This window comes from Macaca fascicularis, chromosome 15 (genome assembly GCF_037993035.2).
Source record: "Macaca fascicularis isolate 582-1 chromosome 15, T2T-MFA8v1.1".
Classification (NCBI taxonomy): Eukaryota; Metazoa; Chordata; class Mammalia; order Primates; family Cercopithecidae; genus Macaca; species Macaca fascicularis.
Window position 1 is genome coordinate 7474024 of NC_088389.1, and position 19352 is coordinate 7493375.

The following is a 19352-nucleotide window of genomic DNA, read 5'->3' on the forward strand; positions in this document are numbered from 1 at the left end:
CCACAGGCTACTGTGCCAGGAGCCACCGGAGGCTGCAGTGGGGGCTGGGGCGCTGGGTTCCTGGAGGGTTTCCTTCCAGTCACAGAATGTCCCTGGGGAAGAAGCCTGGGTCTGAACCCCCCAACCCTCCTTGGGCAGATGTGTGGGACCGGGGCCCCTTCACACGGTCCTTTCCAAAATCTCATCACTCCTAGGGCCAGGAGTGGGTGCCAGGCCTGTGCTGGGAAATGAGCAGATTCAGATTTGGGCACAGCCCCTGCAGCTCTGGTCCAGGCCACAAGAGGCACCTCTGAGTGGTGTCACTATGCCATGACAAAGCGCTGCAAGGCAGAGGGGACTCAGCAGTATCCCTTGTGTCAGCCATTTCCCTGCACTCAACTTCCTCATCTATTCTCTGCGGCCTAGATTTCGGACAGCCCTGCCCAGCTACTGTCGGTTCACTGCTCGGTCTGCAGTGACTGTTCGATAGCACTCCGTGGCTCCCCAGTGCTCTTGGGGAAAAGGCCAAGCCACAGTCTGAGGCCCCAGGCCCTGCTTAGCTCTCCAGAAGAGCTTCTCACCATCCAGCACCCAACCCACCCCCCTCCCAACTCTGCACCTCCCTGCATAAGCCCTGTTCACTCACCCCCACTCACACCCCACTTATCTCCGCTCCCACTTCCGTTCACTCACCCCCACTCACACCACACTCATCCCCACTCACACTCCCGCTCACTCACCCCCACTCACACCACACTCATCCCCACTCACACTCCCGCTCACTCACCCCCACTCACACCCCACTCATCCCCGCTCCCACTTCCGTTCACTCGCCCCCACTCACACCACACTCATCCCCACTCACACTCCCGCTCCCTCACCACCACTCACACCCCACCCATCCTCGCTGACTCACCCCCACTCGCTCACCCCTGGGCCTTCACACAGGCTACACCATCAGCCCCTCATCCACACCTATTACTTGACTAAATCCTCTCAACCCTCTGGTCCCAGACTAAAGAGGCTTCCCTAACCCGGGGCCAAGTTCTGCCCCGCCATCACGCCACTCACCCTTTTGTGGCTTCTCTGGCCTGAAGCTCACATTCCCATGCTCAGCACCTCCCTCCCGAGGACCCCACAAGCCCCATTTGTGGGTGGGGCCTGGCACACTCAGCACGAGCTGCTTTTGCGTGAACTGTTCTGTGGCTTTGGCCAATCACCCACCCCTGTGTCCTCTGTGAAGTGGGATGACCGGTGCACAGGGCTGCCGAGATACCAAGCAAACACAGGAACAAGAACTGGCGTTCAGGGCCTGGCTCACGGAGGGGCCCCAAGTCCCAGCTCAGCACAACATGCCTTGATCCCAGGGTTATGTCTAGGGATTCCCAGCACGCAGGACTTTCCGTGCTCAAGGCAGGATGGTCCCTGGGCAAACCAGGAAGAGCTGCCTGACTCAGTAGGGCACAGAGCGGCTGGCCCTGCATGGGAACGGCCTGTCTCCAGGGCGTTTGCCAACATCTTCTGCTGGCCATGACTCAGTGCTTTCGATGGTGGAAAAACCACCACTTGTTTCCGAATCACAAACCCCAGGTGTGCCCTGACCCAAGTGGCCCCAGAAGGCGCACAGGAGGAACTGGGGCACTCACTCTCCACGTGGTCCATCTCCACGGCCACCAGAAGGGCCCACTCGTAGTAGCCCTTGCACTGCTGGGCCGGGCCCTGGCGGGTGAAGAGGTAGCCCAGGAGTATGTGGGTGAAGTCCCGGCCACACTCCCCACAGGGAAGCCTCGAGAACAGACGTACAGCCTCCAGGAGGTAGTGCTGGGCCAGCCTGCTGGCACCCGCGTGCAGGCACAAGGTCCCAAAGTTGGCCAGCACCACTGCCTGGTTCCTCCGCTGGCCCAGGTCCCAAGCCACCCGTAGGGCGTGGTAGTAGCCCTCGGCTGCCTGCCTCGTCTGGCCCGTCCTCTTCAGAGCCACGGCCACCAATGTTGGCAATCACAGCCTCCTGGTCCTCGCTGACCACCACTGCATCCTGGACAGACTGCAGGATGTTCAGGGCCACCAGGCTCTGCCTATGAAGCACATGCAGCCAGGCCAGGGCCACCAGGAAGTCCACGATGGCACGTACTCCGGCAACAGCACTGGCTTCCACCGCCTGCGTCATGAAGGTGATGGCTGGGCCATGGTAGCCATGGTGGCTGTACGGCTGGGCCAGGCTGGCGTGGAGAAGGTCGCACAGCGCCTGGCCTGTGCCCGGGGTTAGGGAGGCCAGCGCTCGCCTGAGGTAGTGGGAAGTCTGGGTGGGGAGGCTCTGGGGCTGGAGGGCGTTCTGGAGCACCAGGTTCACGTTCCTCAGCGAACCAGCCAGCAAGTCCTGTGTCCTCAATGAGGCCACCTTGACACAGCTCAGCACCAGGTGGGGCAGGCACTTGCGGCTGTAGATGTCAGCCAGGAGTAGGCAGCAGTCTGAGAGCCACGCAGCGTCTGGGGCTCCCGAGTCCCTGTGCAAAAACAGCTGCTGCTCTAGGAAGGGCAGGGCCTCCTCAGGCTGCTTGAGTTGCACGTGGTGCCTGGCCAGCAGGAAGCAGGCCCGGGCCTAGGCCTGCTGGCTCTGGCCACCCACCGCCCACTGCAGCCCCAGCTGCAGGAGCTCCCCGTCCGCCTCGGTGCTACAGATGTGGCCAGGCGTCCCCAGGAGCAGGGCCATGACTCTGGGAACCACCTGTGTACACTTCTCCCGGTTCTGCTTCCAGTAAATGCTGGCCAGGTTGGCGTACACAGCCACCACCAGGAACAGGTCCCCGAAGTTGCCCTCCAGGACCCCCAGTGTTTCCTCCAAGTACACCCGGGCCTGGGACAGCTTGAGCCTCCTGCTGCACAGCCGCCCCAGAAGGAAGCAGAGCCTGGCCAGGGCCATGAGGAGGCCACCTTTCTTGGCCGCCCCTCAGGCCTGTGCCAGGCGCCCAGTCAGCTCCTCCTCATCGCTAAAGCTGCTGAACATGCTGCTCAGCCATGGCAGCGCCAGGTTGTACAGGCCACAGAAGCTGGCCTTGAATCCAGAGGTGTTCAGGAACAGCAGCAGTGAGCTCAGGGTCTCTGGATCCTCCCAGTTGTCCTCAGCTTCCAAGCAGAAGGAGGGCTCCTCGGGGTCCTGCAAGCTCACGTTGCTGGATGCTACACAGAGACCCCAGGACGCTGGCTCCTGGGGGCAGCCTGGGCAGGTCTTGCATTGTTCCAGAACATTCTTCACCTTCGGCAGGGTCTCCTGTGGCTCTAGGCCCAGGCAAGGTGGAGGTATTTCTGCAAGTCACAAAAACACCTAGAAGATTAGAGTCCAACAGTGAGTCCTTGGTCCACATGGGGCAGGATCCCCGCATCCCCGTCCTCTGTGTCCCTGGCGCAGCTTGCCATGAGCCCTTGAGAATTATGCGCAATGCAAACCCAGGGTCTGGAGCACGTACGATCTCCGGGGACACAGAGAACACGCAGGCCCGTGGCCCGACTCTCCTACAAAATCACCCTCCTGTCCTGCTTTGTCGCCACCTCACAGCATGGTTTTAGGAGACTATGTCAGCTCAGTGATCCCTCAGAGATGCCTTTCCCTTTAGATAGAATCAAAGCCTTCTAACTGGACCCATGTATATGCAGCACTACAACTACAAATGTAACTTTTGTCAGCATATTGGGCCCCCCGGTGGGGTACAGGAATCCATGAAATCCTCAACAGCCAATCAGAGCTATTGATCAGCTCAAAAGCTGCTATGCAAAATTGGTAAAGCCACCGACGGCACAGGACAGGGGTGTTGTACCCATGTACCCAGCTCCGTGCAGGGAAACGGACCATCCCTGCAGGAAGGATGGGAAAGCTTCCAGGCCCCTGTGGCCACCTTCACCTTGGATGGTCTGAAAACCTGAAGCCCTCGGTTCCTAACAAAGGCCAGCCTGCTCAAGCAACCCACTGGTGCCTGCTGGCTTTGGTGGATTCCTAGCCAAAGCCCCCTCCCAGAGGTGAGCAAACAAGCACATTTCCTGTTGGAAAACCTGGGATGAAAGGAGGCATTACTGGAAAGGAAAAAACCTAGATTTAAACAGACCCTCTGTTTCAAGCTCACATGCAAAAACTATTTTCAATACAAACTGCCTCCTTATTCATCTGTAAAGCCTTGGCATTAAAAAAAAAATAAATATGATTTAGAGGCTAATGTGACTTGACTACACTAGATGAGCTAAGAAATCTCCCCCACCCGGCAGAGGCCCACAGCCCCTCCCAGCCACTACCCTGGCCTCCGGGGCAGCTGGAGAGCCACGTGCCTTTGCTCCAGAGACTTTGGCAGAGGGTGGAACCAACCCCTCCCCGAGGCAAACATACAACAGCCTTCCCTTCCCCACTGGCTTCCCGGGCCTCCTCTGGGACCTTGTGCCTGCATCCCGAATGTACTGGGATGGATCCCATTACCAGGGAACTTCCAAGGGCCCTTGGTGCATTCACATCACCAGGCTGTCCACATGCGGGCCCTGTGTGAGGGGAAGCGACAGAGCCGCAGAGGGGAGATGGGAGAGCCTCCCTGAATCAGCCCCTCAGGAAGGAGCAGACCCTTCAGGGACCTCAGTTGAGGCCCCTGCAACCTAAGGCTCTGAATTCTGCTACCCGCTGAGGGCTGTGTGGCCTCCCATCTCTGAGGCAGAGCACAGGGCAAGCTGCAGCTTCTCCAGGTCATGAAAAAGGAACCCACAGCTACATGTGGGCCCCAGCAGTGGAAAGGATGCCCCACCTCGGTCGGGGACCAGGCGGGGGTCAGCATGTTCATTGGAAGAAGTGTGGGACCCCACAGCCTCCAGTGCCAGAGTAGACGGGAGGTTCAGGCCCACCTCAGGCGACGTCCCCCAAGCCCCCAGCCCGCACCACAGAGGGGTGACTGTCGCATCCAATGCCCACTGTACTCAGCTCTGTCCCCTCCCCCGGTGTTACTCCAAGGCCCAACTCATAACCAGAGGAAGCCTGAGCCACTGGCAAAACCCACCTTGTTCCTGCGGCTGCTCGGTCACAGATTCCTCTACTGAGTCTGCCAAGGGAGAAAAGAGAAGCAATGAACACCCCCAGCCAGCACCTCTGCTCCCATGTCAGGTTGAGCTGGTGTCGGTGTTGCAGAGTGAGAGCATTGCAGGGTGCAGGGGTTGAAAGTCACATCATCCTCTTCCCTCCTGGATCATGGGAACAACATCACTGGGGGGTGGACACTTTCTGCGATACTGGGAGTAACATCGTCTTCTGTGCCTTGGAATATTAAGGGCAATATCATGGGGGGCCATGTACATCTTCTGCAATATTGGGAATAATATTATCCCCTCTCCCCATGCATACTAGGAAAGATATCAGAGTGGGTGTTCACCTCCTGCGATATGGGGATTAATACCATCTTCTCCCCTTCTGGATATCAGGAAGAGTATCACACGGGGGTGTACGGTGTCTGCGATACTGGGAGTAATATCAACCTCTCAGCCTTGGAATATTAAGAAGAATATCACAGGGTGGATGTACACCCCCTACCATATTGGGAGTAATATCAGCCTCTCCTCTCCATGGATAATAGGAACAATATCCCAGGCTGGATGTACGCCTCCTGCTCTATGGGGAGTCATATCCCTTCCAGGGTACTCATAACAATATCACAGGGCGGGTGAACACAGCCTGCGATACTGGAACTATTATCATCCTCTCCCCATCTGGATACTAGGAACCATATCACAGAAGAGCTGTACCCTCCCTGCGATATTGGGAGTAATATCATGTGCTTCTTCCATGAATATTAGGAGGAATATCACCGGGTGGCTGTCCATTCATTGCTATGTTGGGAGTCATGTCATACTCTACCACCTGGATATTAGGATCAGTGTCACAAGGTGAGTGCACACCTACTGCGATATTAAAACTAACATCATGTTCTCTGTCCCTGGATATTAGGAACAACATCACAGGTAGGTGTACACCCCCTGCAGTATTAAGAGCAATAATATGATTAATTAGTAAACATCAATGATCGATTTTAATAATTACCAGGCTGATCTCGAACTCTTGACCTCAGGTGATCTGCCTACCTCAGCCACCTAAAGTGCTGGAATTACAGGCGTGAGCCACCGCGTCCGGCCAACACTTCTTGACATCTCTTTTTGGACCTCAAATTTAGCATGCCGAAAACACATTTCTGATTCCCCCTGCTATAACCCACTCCTCCGATAGTCTTCCCGATCCCAATAACAGCATCTCTAGTCTTCCAGTTACTCAGGCCAAAATCCTTGACATCATCCTTAAAACTTCTTTTTCTCTCTCTTGTCATCCAACCCATTTAAACTCTCCTTTCAAAATATATGCCAGACCTAACCACTTCTCACCTTCCTCATCATTTGCAACCAGGTCCAGCCCTCATCATAGCACTTTGAGTTACTGCAAAAGCCTCCCAATCGTCAGGCACAGTGGCTCATGCCTGTAATCCGAAGCACTTTGGTAGGCCAAGGCAGGTGGATCATCAGAGGTCAGGAGCTCAAGACCAGCCTGACCAACATGGTGAAACCCCTCTACTAAAAGTACAAAAAATTAGCCGAGCATGGTGATGGGTGCCTGTACTCCCAGCTATTCGGGAGGCTGAAGCAGGAGAATCACTTGAACTCAGAAGACAGAGGTTACAGTGAGCCGAGATTGTGCCATTGCACTCCAGCCTGGGTGACAAGAGCGAAACTCCATCTCAGGAGGTTAAAAAAAAAAAAAGCCTCCCAACCCACCTCTCTCCTTCCGCCTTTCACCCTGCCCTGCATTCTACCTTCCTCTCTCAAACATTTCAGAAAAAAAAAAATTATATCCACAGAGAGAGAAAGTACACATGGGGTGAAATGTTTGGGGAATCTGAGGGAAGAGTATATGGGAATTCTCCGTACTATTTTTGCAACTTTTCCATAAGTCTGGATTATTTCGAATTGAAGAGTTAAACAAAGAAAAAACAAAAAACAAAAACACTATCTCCCTTTGTGAATCCATCCTGTGTTTCCCCTGGCAACTTAACGACGCTCTCAACTAACACATCTATTTTTTCATAAACACTAAAAGAACTGTTACCTAGTTTTGATTTTCTGTGCTTGGCAGTAGAAGTGTGTGTGTGTGTGTGTTTCATATATGTGTGTGTGTATATATATGTGTGGGTTGTATGTGTATATAGAGAGGGAGAAATATATATGTGTATATATATAAATATATATTGTATATTTACAATGGTAATGTGTATATATATAAATATATGTGTGTGTGTAGATATATATAATACATACCCCATAGCCTGTCCTTAACCAGTTCTAAACTTAGTTGGAAAAATACATACCTAAGCAGAGAATTTCAATTTAATATAATGAATATTATGATAGAGGAATGTGTTGCTATGGAACACGTTGCTAAGACACAAAACCTCCTAGATGGGGCAATGAATGAACGAAGTTTTCCACCTATAGGCACCCCCTCTGATATCCCCTCAAACCTTTATAGTTATATGCATTTGCTTCCCCCAGGACCCTCGTTTCATAATGGTTAGTCCTAGAGCCTAGCAAGTTCCTACTACAGCTGGCACACATATGCCATTCAAGAAACAGTGGCGGAGTGAATGACGAGTTAAGAACCATTTGTCAGCCCGTTCTCAGCAGTACAACATGCACTGGTATGCAAATTATATTTTTGTTGAAAGCAACAGCAGGATCACAAATTATCTTTCCAGAGAAAGCAAACCTCAAAAGCTTCTTTACCCTACTAAAGCACATTATAAGAAGCTCCGCTTATATAAAAGAAAACCTCCTCATTCGTTATCAATGGCATGTAAACCTAATAAGCCTCCGTCTCTGATGACATCTCTTCCATCCCCAGGGCTAGATAAAGGAGGTTCCGGAAACCCTGGTAGTTGTGAAGGTGGCTCCCAGCTCTGACAGTCTTGAACCCTGCGTGCGTGGAGGTCACACAGCAGAAGAACAACAGAGGGAAGCATCATCAGACTTCGAATACGTTTGAACCAGAGATAGCAAATAGGCTGCAGCCAACCGAAAACACCAGAGATTCATGGTGGCCACCTGAGGGGTTGTGCTCTTAAAAAACAAAAATAAAAAATAAAAATTAAAAAATTAAGAAAGGAAGGGGTCAAGAATCCATCAGGTCTGACTGAGACGTGTATCAGTGACTAACACCCCGTATGGCAAAAGTACTGCGGTGCGCTTTGGGTACTCCCAGCTTCAGCAGTATTCAAAGGCGTGTGCTTCCCTAAGACTAAGCCACGGGAATACCCCCAGCAACACTGCCGGGAGAAACGTCTCCCATGGATTTGGCTAGAAGTACAGTTGTCTTTAACAAATTAACACTGAATAAATCCTGACTTATTAGAGCCTGTGAGAATGACATTCTCAATGATAACAGTTATCACTACAATCTCCAAACATCTGCGATCCTGCAGGGAGGAACTGTGACAGTGCAGGCCACAGGCCACATGTCCAGAATGCTTCCCAGACTGCCTGTTACAGAATAAAAGAAATGAATCCCCCCCCCCAAGAATGTCTTCCCTCACATTTAGCCAGTTGTTCCTTTGTGTGCATCTCTGTGCTAAAATGGCCATTCTTCCCCACAGCCTGAAGTCATATGCTAAAATAAATGAGACTCACATGAAGCCAGAACCATGCAGATGCGAGGAAACCACCACAAAGGAAATGGGCTGGAGAGTGTGGCCAGGAGGATGGTACTTCCCAGGAAGCAATTACTTTATCTCTGCCCATGAAGCAGGCAGCTGTTATTGTCCCCCAGGCCCACGCCAGCCACTCAAAGTAGGTTCTAACCAAACTACCTCCAACAATCAATATAAATACACCACACAGTTGGCTTCTGAAAGGACACCTTGCAACCAACAAGAAACTGTTAGCACAACTTTGACAAACTGTGCAACTAAAAACCTTGGAAAGGGATAAACACTGCCACATTTTGACTCAAATACTGCTACGTGGTAGCACCGCAATAATTTACTGAAACAAAAGAATGAATGAGGAATACGTTTATATAGGAATCAGAGGAAGCATGACTAATCATTTAAAGAAATAGGTCAAGAAACTGCTAGGTTCAAATGCTACCGTGTGACATTGTCAGGGCCTTAGGCAAATTCACTTTTCTTGGTCCTGTTTCTAGGTTCATCAAAAACCAGCTTTGGACTAGGGAATCTGTTGCTTCCCAAATCCTTCCTTCTGTGATTCCAGCCCAGATTTTAGGACTGCTCTCCCACTTGGTATATGAAAGCACTTTCCATGTATAATAGCAAGAGTGCATTTCTGTGTTGAATGCGGTTTGGGACCTACTCTATGAGGCAGAATATCATCATGTAACTTTAAACGTGACGACAAGGTGCACTCTAGATAAGGATAACACATAAGATGTGGCCATACACCTGTGCGTGCCTGGCAGGGAGATGGGGAAGTCTCATTTAATGAAGCCAGGGTGCCTGTTGCACCTGAACATCCTCAGTCCACGTCAAGTTCACAACGTCCTTCTGACATGAAACAACAGGTATCACATACTTTTCCATACTTTCCACCCAAGATTAAAATATGCAGAGCACCGTGATAAAGACGCCTCCATTCCCAGCATGTGGGCTCTCATTCCGTAGAATTACATACTTTCAGTGCAAAATGATGACCAGGTTCCAGCGGCAAGCAAGACTGGGCTCAGTGGGGACAGCAGGCCCTGCAGGAGCCACCACTCCTGTCGCCACAGTCTGATGCAGCTGCAGAGAAGCTGTGGCTGAGGCCATTCACTTTGTGAGAGAACCGCACAGGAGGGAAAAGGTAGGGAAGGTCGGGAAGAGGACAATGTCATGCTTCTGAGCCCAAGCCAAGCCATCGCATCCCCTGTGACTTGCATGTATACACCCAGATGACCTGAAGTAACTGAAGAATCACAAAAGAAGTGCAAATGCCCTGTCCCACCTTAACTGATGACATTCTACCACAAAAGAAGTGAAAATGACCGGTCCTTGCCTTAAGCGATTATAGTATCTTGTGAAATTCCTTTTCCTGACTCATCCTGGCTCAAAAAGCTCCCACACTGAGCACCTTGTGACTCCCACTCCTGCCCACCAGAGAACAACCCCCCTTTGACTGTAATTTTCCTTTACCTTCCCAAATCCTATAAAACGCCCCCACCCTTATCTCCCTTCGCTGACTCTCTTTTTCAGACTCAGCCCGCCTGCACCCAGGTGATTAAAAAGCTTTATTGTTCACACAAAGCCTGTTTGGTGGTCTCTTCACACGGACGCGCATGACAGGCAGGTGCAGAGCCAGGGAAGGACCTGTGATGAGAACAGAAAGGAATGTGTCTCCCTGTACACACACTCGGATTTTATGACAATGTGCGCAGGGGGCTGAACTGGATGCCTGAGAACATTCCTCCAAGTTCTTTTGCTGATTTTCTAAATATTGGTGTAAAATCTGAACTCAGACAAAATTTTTTTAAATCACTTCGATCAACATCTTTGTCTAGTGCTCAGCATCATGTCTACATCATCATCTAGAAAACCAACTTCTGTTCTAAGGCTCACATCCTCCTATAAAGTCCCAGGGATTTTACAAGGGAATGCACCTCTCATTCGCATCAAGAACACACACAACTACTGTTAAAGAAATGATTAAATTGCTTACATAATTTTTTAAACACCCAGATTTGAAATACAACAGAGACAACTTTTTGATAGCTCTGCTTTCCAACTGCAAACTGCGAGTGGAGAAAATAACCTACCATGATTTCTAACCAGTCAACAACCTGTCTTCCCTGGCTGCAGTAGGAGCAATCTTTCTGAGCTCAGGAGGAAAAAGAACCCAGCTGGTTAGCGGACAGATAATCATCAGTTCTCAGCGGGCTTCCCCGGTCCCAAATCCCCATGTGATACATGGAAGTAAACAGCTATCATTGACCAAGCATCTGAATGCTTATCTCACCTCGCCATCTGATTCTCCTGCCATGCAAATTTAAAATTAATAAGCCTGCTATTAGAGAACAGAGTTGGTGCTACATCTGTCTTCCTAAAATTATGGATAATTACCAGCCCACAATGGCTTCTAATCAGATTTGAGTAGTCCCTTAGACAGGAAGCTAAAGTGCCTCAGCCCTAAACTGAGAAGAAAACAGAAACTGGAATGCTCTAGGTTTGATTTTTTCCCCCTTGTTCTAAAGTTGCTGTTCACGAATCTCCTTCTACTGTCTTGTTTATAAAATTTATGAGAAACAGGGAAAATCAAAGACATGATAGAAATGGCCACGTTTTCTAGGTACAAACTTTGTGAACATTATTTTTAGGTGCTGGGCTTTTTCTCCACAAATTGTGAGCCTGGAGGACATTTTCTCCCTCGTGGTTACACATTCAGAGTCAGGGAAAGTGGCTTTAGGAGTAAAGAGGGGAGTGCAGTGAGAAGTGACCGGACACTGAGAAGGACAGACAGGGACTCTACCTCGGTGGCCTACAGCATTCCTGGGCCTCCGCCTTTACTTTTCTATCTGTACAAGGGATCCAAAGGCCCGTGATTCTAGGCCACGACAGCTCTTCATACACACATACACTAACATCACACGCCTGTGTGAAAAGCTGTGACACTTGGCTGATTTCCTGCAGAAGTTATCTTGTATCATTTCTACTCAAGTACTCCACCTCCTTCCAGACAAGTATCTGAGGATGATGGGCTATCCCACAGCCGTGTGTGTAACCTCTGCTGCTTACGATCCCTGTTCACATAACATTTTCCAAAAGCATTTGGTGTAAAGTGACAGAAGAAAGAAGAATAAGGTTCTTTCAGCCCATTCATTCATTCATTCAACAAATATTGACTATCTATGTGCCAGGCACTGGTGATATAACAGCGAACATATATTTTTGTAGGTAGCGACAGACAACCAAAAAGTATGTTAAAGAGTGATCAAGACTGTAGAGGAAAATACACCAGGAAACAGGAAAGAAGAATACCCCTAGCCACCCTACACTGGGGTGACGCTAGTGTTACAAAAGGGAAACAGCGGCCGGGCGCAGTGGCTCACACCTGTAATCTCAGCTCTTTGGGAGACTGAGGCAGGCAGATCACCTGAGTTCAGGAGTTCAAGATCAGCCTGACCAACACGACGAAACCTTGTCTCCACTAAAAACATAAAAATTAGCTGGACGTGGTGGCACACGCCTGTAATCTCAGTTACTCAGGAAGCTGACGCACAAGAATCACTTGAACCTGGGAGGCAGAGGTTGGAGTGAGCCGAGATCGTGCCACTGCACTCCAGCCTGGGTGACAGAGTAAGACTCTGTCTCAAAAAATGTAAAAAAAAAAAAAAAAAAAAAAAAAAAAAAAAATGTAAACAGAGAATAAGATACCAAAAGAAAGAACATGAAGGATTAATTGTAACAAAAGCCTTTGTAAGCTGATACTTTCCTTCCTGGATCCTTGTCCCTTACAAATGGAAAAAAAGGGCGGAGAGGGGGTAGCATCCAAATGATGTTGTAAGATGGCTTCGGGTTTCAGATGTCTGACAGTCATACTCATGTACTTCAAGGAAAAAGCTCTAGCTCTATAAGCAATCTGGGCAATGGTTTAATGATCCTGTAAGATCAGTACCATATTCTCTCATTTTTCATAGATGAGGAAACTGAGGCATAGAAAGGCTAAGTAAATTGTCCATGGTCACAGGTGATTTAGAAACTTTTCTTCAAACTTTCAAAAGTTAACTACTGCCACTATTACACATGGGTTTTTGTTTGTTTGTTTTTGTCTGTTTTGAGACAAGGTCTTGCTCTGACCAGGCTGGAGTGCAGTGGCGTGATGATGGTTCACTGCAGCCTCGACTTCCCAGGCTCAAGTGATTCTCGCACCTCAGCCTCTCCAGTAGCTGGGATTACAGGCATGAGCCACCACACCTGGCTAATTTTTTAATTTTTATTTTTTGTAGGGATGGGCTTTCACCATGTGGCCCAGACTGGTTCCAAACTCTGGGCTCAAGAGATTCTCCCAGGTCGGCCTCCCAAAGTGCTGGGATTACAGGTGTAAGCCACTGTGCACAGCCCTACAAATGTGACTTATACAAAGTCAGAGCAGTGAGCAGGAAGAGAACAGAGACTTCAGCGAGTCTCCTGGCTGTGGCAACGCCATATCCCTCCTTCATACCGTAATGTGTCTACACCCACCAAGCTCCTAGACGTTGAAGGCAGGCCAGCTCAGAGACGAAACAGCAGTCAAGAAAGGGAAGATGCAGACATGCGTCTTGATTTCGGCTCGAGCGTGCCTCTCTGCCCTGCAGCTGCACAGGCAGAAACCAGGGGCCGTGAGTCTGAGGCAGTGTGTTTGGTTCCTGGCTGGTAATTTCTTGGGAGACCATCCCATACAATTAGTGTTACACTTCTCAAAAAGGAAGTGTGAGTTTTATAGAAAAATCGATTCCATTTGGGAGAAAGGCCTAATAAAACCACAAAAGGATAACACATTCATACAACAACAAATTCAATTCATCTGTCGCAAACTGAAATCCCAAAGCCCTCTGGGCACACAGCTGTTTTTCTGAGCTGAAATTCAACTCCAGTTGAGAAACAGGTCAACTTTTCTAAAAAGATTCTTTTTCACATGCCTTCAATAAAAATTCCTTTCCTTCACTTGTCATTTTCCAGATTTAATGACTCTGTTGGCCTTTCTCTCATTTAGGCCATGAACACTGACTGCATGTCTAATACGGCCAGGACTCCAAGGGAGGCACCCTAGGGAACACAGATGACCGCCACACAGCGACACCCTCAAGGAGCACACACGGGGAAGGCAAGATGATACAATCGAAGACTTCACACAGAAAAGAACTTGGCATCCATACCCCGTCCCATTTCTAGAAAACAACGATGCTGACTTAGGAACATTTACCGAACAGCCTGCAGTGTGGAGGCAGGCACGAGGGGGCTCCATGCGGGGAAAAGCACCTTCAGAAGGGGGCGTGCAAGCAACATGGAGGCAGGAGACGTCCCCATGCACAAGGGCCAGCCTGGGGGCCTGCAGAAATGCCCATGCATCTGGGAAGAGGGAGAGAGGACAAGATACTTAAATGCTCCAAAACGAATAGAAGCCTCCCAAGAACCTCCCCCGAAATGGGGCAGGGATTTACAAAAGACCAAACCGAACATGCGCAGTTACCTGAACATAGCGCCACCAGAGCGAGCTATCAAGGAAGAAACAGGGTCACTAGAAACCTGAGCCTCTGCTCCCAGCTCTGCGACTCATTCACCCGATGACCTTGGTGAAGGCTCTTAGCTTCTGTGAGCCACAAGAGAATCACGGGAAAACAGAAGATATGAAAGTGCTCTACCTTTTTCACAGAACTGCTGAGGGAATAAAATCAGATAATGGATTTTAAAATTCTCTGTGAATTACAAAGCAAAATGCAACCGTATGAAATCATTCTTAGCATTAATAACAGCACTGTAAAATTAAGAGAAGAGTTAAGACCACAGCATTTTCCATCCCCCGACTCCCGAGACAAATAGTGAGTCCAGCCAATGTATTTGGGCAACCCCAGTATCTAGGCTTTGAGAGTCTCAAACAGCTCATGAACTCTGACAGTATCACTCCAGCCCAGTGCTCATTAAGTTCTCCAAGACAGCCAACTGACATAAAATACTACAGCTTTTTCAGCTGGGCTTGAAGCCCTCCAAGCTCACAGCATAGCTCAACAATGAAGAAGAGGTTTTCTGCCTCTAGACTCAAAAGCTGGCTTTCGTAGATTCCCATAGAAAGAACATTCAAGGTCAGACATGGCGGCGCATGCCTGTAATCCCAGCAATTTGGGAAGCCGAGGCAGGAAGATCACCTGAGGTCAGAAGTTCAAGAACAGCCTGGCCAATATGACAAAGCCCCATCTGTACTAAAACTACAAAAATTAGCCGGGCATCCTGGCGGGCACCTGTAATTCCAGCTACACAGGAGGCTGAGGCAGGAAAATCCCTTGAACTCAGGAGGTCGAGGTTGCAGTGAGCTGAGATCACGCCACTGGACTCCAGCCTGGGTGACAAGAGCGAAAGTCCATCTCAAAGAAAAAAAAAAAAGAAAGAGCATTCTCTTTTGCTGATGTTAAATTTCCTGTGCTTAACACAGAGAAATCATACCACACTGAAATCCTGAAAAACATATCATAAAAAGCATTTAGTGACTGAAAAGACATTCAATATGACCTGTAACAGTGAGTTCCCCTCCTCTTTCCAGCCTGCTCCACTAACGCTGTGACCCTTAACAATGCTTTCACTAACACAGAGGAAAATTAATAGGACCGCTTACCCCTCTCAGCTGACAGCTAAACCACTGTTTCTCCCTGGGCTCACTAAAGATGACCTTTACCCAAAACCAGGCTGCAACGACCCTGTAGATGTTGACTAACAATTTCAAAATTCCCATATTCTTTGTCCACTCCTAAGGAAGATGAACTGAAGCCAGGTGTCTCCAAGTCAGAACTAACAGAGGTCTTAAACATCAGATGGCCCATTCCCTTCTTTGACAACCGGGGGATCTAAAGCTGAGCTTATGGAAGAAAACAGCCTGTTTAGTAACAAAGCGAAAACCAAACCCTAGTCACCCAACCTCTGGTCCAGAACTCCTGCAACAACCCAGCACCCATACAGGATGAGTCTCCCTAACCAGAAACTCCAAAATCCACAACTTTTGAGTGCCGACGTGACGCTCAATGAAATGTTCATTGGAACAGCTCAGACTCTGGATTTTTGAATTCAGGAGGCTCAACCAGCAAGTATAATACAAATATTCAAAAATCCAAAAATGTAAAGAAACCTGAGACACTTCTGGTTCCAAGCAGTTTGGATGAGGGATATTCAACGTGCTTTTTTTTTTTTTTTCTCTAATGAAGGAAATTAAAAACGAGGCCCAAGCAAAGTCATTCAATCCATACTGAAGTCATTCAATAGTTTAATTAGTACCCATTTAAAGTGAAGTTCTACCCGCAGATATTTAAAAGGATGAATACATACATGCCTATAATTCCAGAACTTTGGAAGGCCGACGTGGGAGGATCACCTGATGTCAGGAGTCCAAGACCAGCCCGGTCAGCATGGTGAAACTCCATTTCTACTATAAATGCAAAAATTAGCCAGGCGTGGTGGCGCACACCTGTTATCCCAGCTACTCGAGAGGCTGAGGCACGAGAATTGCTTGAACCTGGGGGAAGCACGTTGCAGTGAGCCGAGATCACACCACTGTACTCCAGCCTGGGCTACAGAGCAAGACTCTGTCTCAAAAAAAAAAAAAAAGAAAGAAAGAAAATTTAAATTGTGTTTTCACATGGAGCTCATGTTCCCAGAACTCAAACCCTGCTCTGTGCTCCAAGGGCACACAGGGTGCCCCTTTATATTAATGCTCACCATATTCCATGGCAGCCATTGGCACGTGCCCTCCATCACACTAGACTTCCTGTGCATGAGGCAGGGATCATATATTATTACCTTTCTGTCCCCAATGTCTGGCCTAGAAGACACTCAGTAAATGATTCCTGAACTAAGTCAGTTACTAAGATATGTTAAATTTGTATTAACAAAATTGATTTAATAAGTTTGCCAATGCAGCGTTCATACCACACAGCTTAAATCTCAACCTGCGGATTTATCTTGTGTTCTGCTAGATTATCACCTATTAACATTCAGGAAGCACCTAGTATGTGCTAGGTATTACAAATTGCTGGGGACCTAGCAGTGACAAAACAACATTCCTTGTTCAAAGAGAAGTTCTAGTATAAAGAGGAATAGAAGGAACAGGCTAGATTGATGAGAGAGCTAAGAAAAGGACAGGCTGCTATGGGAAGCACCTGGTCTTGTCTGGATGGTACACAGTTAACAAAGTCTGAGTGCTTCATACAACATAAGATCATCTCCTCCAAAGAAGCGAATGAAGCTTTGATTCCCCAGTACCAGAAGTCACCATAAAGGTGTGCACAACCACATGCTTAGTGTAGGAAGTGAAACCAAACGAACAAACAAAGCTCCAACTTCCAGAGGCAACGGTCCAATTATGAAATCCTCTGGCTACGTTCAATTGAAATTCAAGGTATTCAAGAGGCCAATATTTAAGGGATAAATTAACCCAACCACTTAAAACTAAAGTAGTCAAGGGGTAAAGGTATAGTACCTTTTACAAATTTATCAGCTCTTAATATTTACATTTAAATATGACGACGATGGTGTAATAACTTTATTAACTAGTTATTATGTGTTAGGCACGAAACTAAGCACTTTACACACACATTTGCACGATCCTGTGAGATGATAATGACCCCTTGTCATCCCATTTCATAGATGAAAGTCAGGTTTATATAAGCTTAAAAACTTACCCCAAATGACACAACTACTTAGCAAAACCCAGGCAGCCTGACTCAATAGGCCTTGTTTAAAGAAGTAATATTTATAAACTGTCCAGCACAGCGGTGGTACAAACAAGAGTTCAATAAATGCCTAAAGGGTACTTCATACCCAAAATCGTTTCCCGCCAATCAAACTAGACTTAGTCTGGTTCTGCATAACCAACTGTCAAATTATTGTTCCATGAAGAAAAGGTGGAATGGGTAGAGATCAGAATAGAGTGAATAACTGCTAAATATACTTCATGACAGGTAGTAACAGGATGTGGCATTTAGGCTGTTTCCACATTTGTTTGGGTGACAATTTTTTTTTTCACAGTTCTAAAGCACAAGAGCCATTCTAAGCTGGTGAAAGCGTAAGGCATGTCTATGATCCAGGCCTCCAATTCACTGTGGATCAGTGGATCTCAACCTTTACGGTATATCAGAACCACCTGGGGGTTTTTAACAGCACTTGAGCTGCCCAGGCTCCATTCCTGCAGATTCTATTTCAACTGGTCGGGAGTAAGCAAGCATGCTTTTTTCACAGCCATCCAGATGCAGCTACGTTTGCAAACCACTGTCCAAGATGCTCTCACACTTCCACTCAGTTCAACACACACTCACTGAGATTCTAAGCACTATGAATTGGGCTAAGTTAACAAGTCAGGCTCCACTCCCTAATAATATTGGCAAAGAAACCAACATCAGAGATTTATTCCAGTCCAAACCAAACAAATTGCCGGGTGAAAAAAATGCCCTGGCATCGTTTGCCATACAGAACAGCTTCCTGTATCTTCCCGGTCAGTAGCCTAGAGACTGACTCTGAGCCATGAGAATTCAGAGTCAGAGAAAAATGCCAGTCTGAGGCATCTGCCATACTTGTATCACACCCCCAAAAGCGCCCAGCTACATTTCACATCCACTGTCCTAACAGGGGTCGAAACAGGAAAGAGCAGTGCAATACAGAAAACAGAGCCTGCTGGGCATCAATAGGCTGGGGAATTCCAGTCCTAGCCCTGCTATCAATCGGTCTGGTCACTTCTCTCTGGTCCTGGTGTGGCCAACAGTTACGCGAGAGTGTGAGGCATAAAAACACAGATGTCAGGCAAGCTCCAGCATCCAAAATACACAGAAATCAAAAAGCATTAAGGTGATATCAAGGAATGTATGCCATCAACCAGAAAAGTAACTGAAGTATTCCTTTTCCCATTCTTAAGAAATCAAAAGTGGAAGCAGAAAATTGAGCAATCAGCCTACTAAGTTGACTGGGGCAACAGAATACACTCACGTATTCTGTTCACAAAAGGAGGGGTGACAGACCAAAAGGAGAACTGCAGAGCGCCCCTCTCTCCTCTGTCCACCCATACCACCAGCACGTGAGTGCGTCCACATGCAGCTCCCAGTCTCCTGTTCCACTGACACCAGCGTCCACTCACCGCAAGCCTACTAAGTGCCACATGTGCTAGGATGCTCCCTCATCTCATTACCATAGACGTCCCTGCTGGAGGTGAGTATGTGACAGACGAAAATCACGGAGGCCTAGGGAGGTTGAGACCCGCATTCCCAATGCGATGAGGGTGTGCTTGAGAGGGACCCCACGGCTGGGCCCTCCATGATGCTGTCCTCAGTAATCACTCCCAGACCAGAGCAGCGAGGGGGAATTTTCTTCCTCTCACTATTTTCAGCCCCTTGGTTGACCCACCGTTCCCCAGAAAGCTATCGAGTTCTGGCAGCTCTGAGGCCACAAAGCCATAAAGGCACGGGACACACAGCCCATCTGTCTCTAATGGGTCTTTTACTTGTCATGCTGGTCATGTCAAAGAGCAGATGGGTTAAGAACGACTTGGCAAGTTACCACGAAATGACCCCTCCACTCCTTCCTGGGGGAAGGCTGACTAGTGAGCAGTCAGGCCGGCTTTCTTCCCCCACTTCCTGCATTCCTGTCACCAAGGAGCCACAG

The 19352-nt window shown here is 48.5% G+C and overlaps 1 protein-coding gene across 1 annotated transcript in view; it reads right to left on the reverse strand.

Moving 5' to 3' along the window:
- Positions 1 to 1625: 1625 nt before the first annotated feature.
- LOC141408716 (SH3 domain and tetratricopeptide repeat-containing protein 1-like) overlaps positions 1626 to 19352 on the reverse strand; it is a 28654-nt gene continuing 10927 nt past the window's right edge. The window contains exons 2-3 of the mRNA XM_074018091.1: positions 5004 to 5045; positions 1626 to 3282 (exon numbers count right to left, since the gene is read on the reverse strand). Of these exons, the coding sequence (XP_073874192.1) occupies positions 2579 to 2899 (321 nt within the window). The 5' untranslated portion in view covers positions 2900 to 3282; positions 5004 to 5045 and the 3' untranslated portion in view covers positions 1626 to 2578. The remainder of the gene's footprint in view (positions 3283 to 5003; positions 5046 to 19352) is intronic.